The 7,558-nt window shown below is 31.8% G+C and overlaps 1 protein-coding gene across 1 annotated transcript; it reads left to right on the top strand.

The window, feature by feature from the left end:
- The first annotated feature begins 3,146 nt into the window (after positions 1-3,146).
- Positions 3,147-4,398, top strand: LOC132760272 (beta-1,3-galactosyltransferase 1-like). Its single transcript, XM_060752229.1, has one exon. It carries the CDS (start codon positions 3,250-3,252, stop codon positions 4,396-4,398), a length of 1,149 nt encoding a protein of 382 aa, XP_060608212.1. The 5' UTR covers positions 3,147-3,249.
- The last annotated feature ends 3,160 nt before the right edge of the window (positions 4,399-7,558 follow it).

Genomic DNA, 7,558 nt, shown 5'->3' with positions numbered 1-7,558 from the left:
AAAAATGATGATAAGGACTACTTTTCAGTCAAAATGATTTAAAATAAAAGTTACATTTAAAATCATGTGTAGAGCACTATCAAAATATTGAAGAAGTTATTCACACTAAAAGACGAGAATACAGATCAACAATGCAAAGACGACGTTCACAGAATGCTGCCATTGGAGCGTAGCAAAAGGTGAGTAGAATATGTATTAGCGATTGAATGCAAAAATCAACTTGTCTATATGTATGTAAATAGCTACTACCCATGGATGTCACACAATATATTTCAAAAGTTTCGTTTGTACATGATTAACTTATTTCTTTTGATTCCTCATGATGCAATCAAGTTCATTTGAAGTAGAACAAGTTGAATGTATGAAGTTAATTACTAAAAGGGACGGTTTAAAAGTTTAAGGAGAATTTTAGTACCAACATGTTTTTATTTGGATCCTAAAATGTGGTAATCAAAATCTGCGTCCAACCATTCATTCATTCCTTGCTCCCTCAATTTTAATACTTTTGAAATATTTTATGAACCCATTCTAATGGACACAACACTTAAGGGTCAGTATATGGTCTACCTTGCACACGTTAGTACTGATTTCATACCGTAGTTTAAGGCGTGGCTAAGTCATGTGTGACAGACGACCACCGTTTTCCTTTTTCTCAAAATAAAGTCTAATATAAACCCTCTAGCACTACTGTAGCCTTTTTTAGCGAATGGTTAAAGTAGCTACAATTGGCAAGGACTGCCATGATATATCTAATCTTTGGGTACAGTTGACATATACAGGGCGTTGCTACAGTGGATGAAATTGTATTGACGATATATTAAAAAGAAGCTATCTTTTCAAAATTCTTTATCCCATTCCCATATTTGAATGCAATTAATCTTTTTTCAGGAATTAAGGGACAGATGTGACATTGCGAAAAAAGATGGCTTTTTATACCAGCATACATTTATAATAAATGTTTTATAATTTCTTAAAAGTATACGAAAATGTTAGGAAAAGTTTATTAATATAAATTCCAATAAGGGTCTGTTATCCTTAAAATGTTAGAATATCACATTACATGCGGGTTTTCACTACCTGCTGTAATAGTTACTTTCCTGTAATTCTTTGGTTGCCCCTCATAATTAACGAATACTTAACCTAGCTTGTATTTTTTTCTATCATGTGAGCATTAAACGCAGAGAAATTGTTATTGATCTAATAATTTCCAAACCGATCACCAGCAATAAAATGCCTTTACTGACATGAGGCTAACATATTTATAACTTGTAAGTTAAATGCACGTTGAAGGATTTTCTGACACAAAAGCATCGAATGCTTCCAGTCATCATTTTAGGAATTTATTTTGCTATCCATTGAATGGTACGTAATCTATTTATTTTACAACTTTTTAAATCTATCACATCGATTGCAAATGATTGATACGTACGTACTGTGACTTAGAGAATACACTAAGTCACATCAAATAGCTTTGATACGAGTTGTATAAATTGTTTGCAATACCTCAATACCCATGTATCGTCATGGATAAAAGCTGTTTAAAACAAAAGTATCCAAATTGTATCTCAAGCTGTCATGCATGCTTTTAGAATATATTTTTATGTAATATATAGTTAATTTAGCATTGCTCTGTACAATACGGCACACATTTTAGCTCGTTCATAGTTTCAGTAATCATATTAGTCCATTGCAGCTAGAAAAGTTTAATTTCCTCAGCTTTTTGAACGTCTGAATGTATACCTGTATTGTACAGGCTATGTTCTTACAAACTGTACAAACAATACAACTTCTGCAGAGCAAACCCTTTGGGAACAAAATGTTAGTTTGACTGAGTGGTACGCTGCACTAAATATTCATTGTGAAATCTTGTTTTGGGTCGAATTTTGATACTGTTGTTTTTAAAAAGTTATTATCATACAGATGGCCGTTCTGCAGACTTTGCTCTGTCAATTCTTTTATAAATTCTGATTATTTATTTAGTTGGCATGTTTTTTTTATCAAGGTTATATAACATTTTAAGCTCCACTTTTACGGGCAAGAAACGGAGCTATTGAAATAACACACTCAGCGGCGTCGGAGTAGGCATTGGTTTAACCTTTTTCGGTCCACCTTTTGGCGACGTCTTCGTTTATGGTTTTCAACTTGAATATTTATGTCGCCATTACAATATAAATAAATACATACATGCGCCTTGACATATCACATTCATTTTCAGGTCAAATGAACAAAGGTCACTGGAATCTGTAATGAATAATGGGTTAAGTCCATTTTCTCAGAAATTATGAAGGCTATTCACTTCAAACTTAGAAAACTGCTTAATTATCAATATTTGACGCCATATTACAGGAGGACATTATCCTAAAATCAAGCTGTGCATAGTTATGCCTTTTTTGACATGGATATCTTTTCGGTTAATGTTGCCTTCTTAAAAACTATTAAGGATATTCATATTAAACTTGGGATATTTGTTTCTTAGTTTCTTATCAAGGCGTGACGCGATATCACAAATAAAGATGATTAAAGAAATATGTTTTGCAAAATTGTGACCCTTTATTGACTTCGATGTTTGACCTAGTTTATCTTACAGATAACATGCATGTGTCTTCTCTCTCAAAAATATTAATATTATGTTAACCATTAAAATTGAAGTCAAGGACATGTAAGTCTGCAAAGCAGTTTTGCAAAATTGTACCCCTTTTGTACTTTACTTTTAAGAAAAGTAGAATGCGATGCTTTCGTAACAGCTCTTGTTATAAAATGTTACTAAAAATATTGTTTCTTCCCTACGATTTTTTGTCTGACATTCGGTATGATAAAGTTTAAGTTACATATTTGCAGCTGTTAAATCATTTTCCTAAAAGCGATTCCATTAAAACAGTTATTTGAAGCATATGTTAGTTTTCCGTGTTTGACATGCTCATTGACATACAATCATTTGGTGTAAAAGTTAAGATTTAAGAGGAGCCAAATCCAAATACAGTACATTATATTTTACTTAAAATGTTTCTAAGAAAATTGTGTGTTTTTCTAAAAGGGAATATTTCATGACGGATTTAAAGTTGTGCATGTACATATATCATTATATACATTTAATTTACATATTCTTAAACGAGCCGTGCTTACTATTGATTTCAGACTAAGAATGCAAGACGGACTACATTCGACTGTTTTGGCACAGCTAGATATCTTCTATATAAATGGAAAACATATCCTTCTGTACATACATTAAACTGATTTATATACCATATAATGCAAAGAAATATGTTGGTTCAAAATACAGGCCACTCATCTCGAAAATTAAATACGTGGAAATACATATTATTTAGTGTTTGCACGTTACTTTCTCTCGTTGAGATATATGTTGTTCTGCCTCATTTTCGTAATGATGAAAAATCAATGCGTTTTGATAAAAGACTGGAGCCTAAAATAAAAACTTGTTGGTTTTCTGGGAGAAATACTTCTTATGGTATAATGAATAATACGCTTTTTGAAGTGAAGTTGAAGCCCGGATTAATGAAACTGATAAATCCTACGTCACCAAAATATACACCAACTGTCAATGGAACATATCATCTAGAAAATAAGAACTTTTGTTCGGAAGAAAGATTCCTGTCATTGATTGTAATGATTCTGTCTTCAACAAATAATTTTCAAAGAAGAAATGCTGTCAGAGAAACCTGGGGAAATTCAAGTTACTATGTGAACTTCGGGACAGTAAAAGTTTTGTTTGTGCTAGGTTTAACAAAAGATTCAAGCGTTCAAGAACACATTGAGGCAGAATTTAATCGAAGTAAAGATATTCTACAAGGATCCTTTATAGATTCATATAAAAACTTGTCGTACAAGTCTGTATTAGGCTTTAAATGGTTGACAGAACGATGTAGAAATGCTAAATTTGTTCTAAAAACAGACGACGACGTAGTAATAAATATGTTCCGTATATTTGAAACCGATATACCAAAGATTTCGATAGATCAATATCAAGTTCATTGTGAACGTCGTACAAATAGTCCAGTTCTTAGAAACAGAAATGCAAAAGCTTATGTTGAACCGCATCAGTTGAGAGGACTGAAATATCACATGCCATATTGTCATGGACAATACGTGATGTTCCTGAATGACATCGTTCCTTATTTATACAAATCCGCAGCAATTACTCCGTTCTTTTGGATTGACGATGTATTTAATTACGGTATAGTTATTAACAATATACCTGCATTAAAATACAAACAAGTACAATCAAGTGAATATGTGTCTTACAAAAAATTGGATAAATCGTTGTGTATGAAAGAATCATCTCAATTATGTCGTTATTTATATGTAGTTACAGATAACGACAATCAAGCAAAAAGTGTTTGGTCATCTATAAATTTACAGTATAGAAATACAAGTTATTAAGCATTTTTTTTTCCGGAGATTCCTTTTAACATATACCAAGCTCAATATCTTATCCATTATTCAATTTAAACAAAAAATTACACCTATAAACCCGTTAAAATAACTACCTACATCAAAACGGATATACATGTATATATAGCTAAGTTGTAAAGTTGGATTCAAACAACAACAGCATGATATTACTCAAAGGACAAATGCATTTGTCATATATTTTTGAAGAAATAATATCTTTAACATTAACATAAATTTAAGTTTATTTTAAAAATTTATGATATTAAACATTTGTTGTTTTACGGACATTTTCACTGGTTTTTTATGTTGATATTGTATGAAGTAACTTTGTATAACTTATGGTGCATTCTGTTACATTGACTGAATATGGCCTAAGATCTCAGTAAAGCAGAAATACTTCAACTTTCATTTAACTTTGTGAAATACAAATTGTTGTTTTTTCTCATGTTTCGAGTTGCATTTATATGTTTATTAAATACGTTTAGGTTTTCAGTAGTACATGTATTTTGATTCTCTTTTTAACTTAGTTGTTATTATCATTATCATTATTTGAAAACGTTAAAATTGATTCATGAATTCTCCATGAATCTTAATCTATATTAAGAATAACTATGTAAACATTATTTTATGTTAAGGTGTTAAGCAAATTCTGACTGGCTGTTATTCGCTGACCATTCAAATTAGTTGTTACATACAGTTCTACCTGAATGTGTATTGTAACTCCCTTTTGGATTTCATCTCATAAGCGGGAGTTTTTGAAATTCTGCTGGTAATTTTTGAAGACGTAAGACCTCTATAAGATCTTAAAGTTAATTAATTAGATTTCCTATTTGTTCCGGCACTTTGACATTAAAATAAACCTAAAGAGATGATCTAAATTCACTTACACATTTTTGATAAAAAAAATTTTTTTTTAATTTCTTTTTACGTAAGTAATTAAGATTTTATTACTTTTTTTATATTTAAAGAGGCAGCCATCTTGAATTCAGTTTTTTTGTTTGTTAAACAGGGCTGACTTCTTTTTTAGATTTATTGGTTTGATGCACAAAATCATTTACTTAAAAGACATTTTTCATTATAAAATTAAAGTACTACGTTATTCATATTCAAATAAAATATATTTGAGCCGTGTCACGACAAAACCAACATAGTGCATTTGCGACCAGCATAGATCAGGATCCATACTGTTCGCTTACCAACTCTGTAACAAGTAGAGAAACTGATAGCGAACAACATGGATCCTGATCAGACTGCGCGGATGCGCAGGCTGGTCAGGCCATGCTGGTCGCAAACCCATTATGTTGGTTTTGTCGTGACGCGGCTCATATAACTATATCAATGTGAGTTACCTGATCGTAGCTTCTATTATTACATTATACATCTTACCTCTTATGTCATCACTCATTGTTACTAACCTGTACCTCGTGTGATGCACCATTGCACTTCCCATCTGACCATAATATTTTATAGTTGCATTGTTATATTACAGTTTGTAAATATATTATATAATAAATATCTTAGATATTTGCAAAGTTTATTTGTTTTGTCTATGGTTTCAGTCTATAAATCCCACATACAAGTAACTGCCGACTAGGCTACGTCGACTTAATAGTAAAATGTAATATTTACAGAATAGAACATTTTCTATTTGTGATTCATTTTGTACAGAACTCCCATGATGCCAGGTGACAGATTTCCAAATGATCACTTAATAAATGTGTGTAATGAATGAAATTCTAGATTTTTGTGGCTAAAATGAAAACATAGAAGTAAGGTCGAGATGATACTGAAAAAAACTTTGGTAAGCAGGATTTGTGGGATGTCAGCATCCTAAATGGTTTAAAAAAACAGAAGATAAAAAAAGGATTACAGACTAAGAAGTTTTTTAAAAAAAGGAGGAATTTCCTGGCGGGGATAATTTCACAAAACAACCCTTCCACGTAACACCTGAACACATTACATGCTTAATGTGCGCAGTTATTCCATTATTCCAGAAGTACGTTTATATTGTAATTTCCTAAATGCTCCGCACTTGCTATCAACGGCCGAACCTCCTGTCTACATCATAAACAATCACCTGAATTAGTCAATACCGCCAATTTTAACTTTTACAGATATTCCAGTAATAACACTCTCTAAATAATGCAAGGAATGAACTTGGACTGACATGTTTTGAAGGAAAACATGATGATTCAAATAATATAGAATTACGGTCTGAATGCAAGTGTCGTATTGCTTTGTTTGTACATTTTATAATTAATTGATGTTATACAACTAAAACCTGCAGTCTCTTTAGATATTGATGTAGACAAGAGTGATAAGTGATCACATGTCGCCTGATGATAGCCTATGATAGCCAATTGCAGACGGTGTAATGTTTAACTCTAGCTGCTTAAATGATTGAAAATATGATTCTCGGATCGAAAAGCGGAAGTGCACAAGCTATTATGCTGATTTTATATGTTTTATACTCTTATAACCAATATTGACTGTGTTATTTATTAACAAGATAAAATCGAACATATTTTAGCGAAATAATGCAAGGAAATACATCCCACAATCAGGTTCTTAAAACAAACAAGTGTTCATACAATATAATAAAGATTTTTTTTCCTAAATTTAAATCCGTTAAAACACACGTAGCCATCTTACTTACTTAGATGTGAAAAGGCGCATACCAGCTGTAGCACCATGCGCACACCAGCAGCACCAGGTAAATAGAATGAATAGACATCGCTGAATTTACTATTTGACAATGATACTATACCCGGAGCAATATTTAGTCATTACAAATCTAAATTTATCAAAGTTGATAGTTAAAACGGCTTTTATGTCTAAAAAGAAACATTTTACATCAACTTACGCTGCTTCCAGCCACATGTGTCCAAAAGTTTGAATTTTATTATGGAGCTGAGAAAACAAATACACACGTCGAATTTTGATTTTGAAAAATAATTTACAGAAAATTTAGAAATCAACATAAAACAACACTAAATACCTTGATTTTTCAAGCAACGCAAAATCACACACCTTATTTAAAGGGAAGCACCAATGTATTAAAGGTGTGCGTTGCGTATGCGCAGTTTTCAGCTCTGCACTTGTCTCCTTTTCACGCATAAAGGTGAGAAAGGACGGCTTAGCGTTTTTA

Source organism: Ruditapes philippinarum, unplaced genomic scaffold (assembly GCF_026571515.1).
Source record: "Ruditapes philippinarum isolate M1 unplaced genomic scaffold, ASM2657151v2 ctg1141_1_1_1_1, whole genome shotgun sequence".
NCBI classification, from domain to species: Eukaryota; Metazoa; Mollusca; class Bivalvia; order Venerida; family Veneridae; genus Ruditapes; species Ruditapes philippinarum.
This window is presented reverse-complemented; position numbering and strand designations above follow the sequence as displayed.

Coding starts and splice junctions, on each gene's coding strand:
- LOC132760272 (XM_060752229.1), top strand. CDS start 3,250: ATGCAAAGAAATATGTTGGTTCAAAATACAGGCCACTCATCTCGAAAA.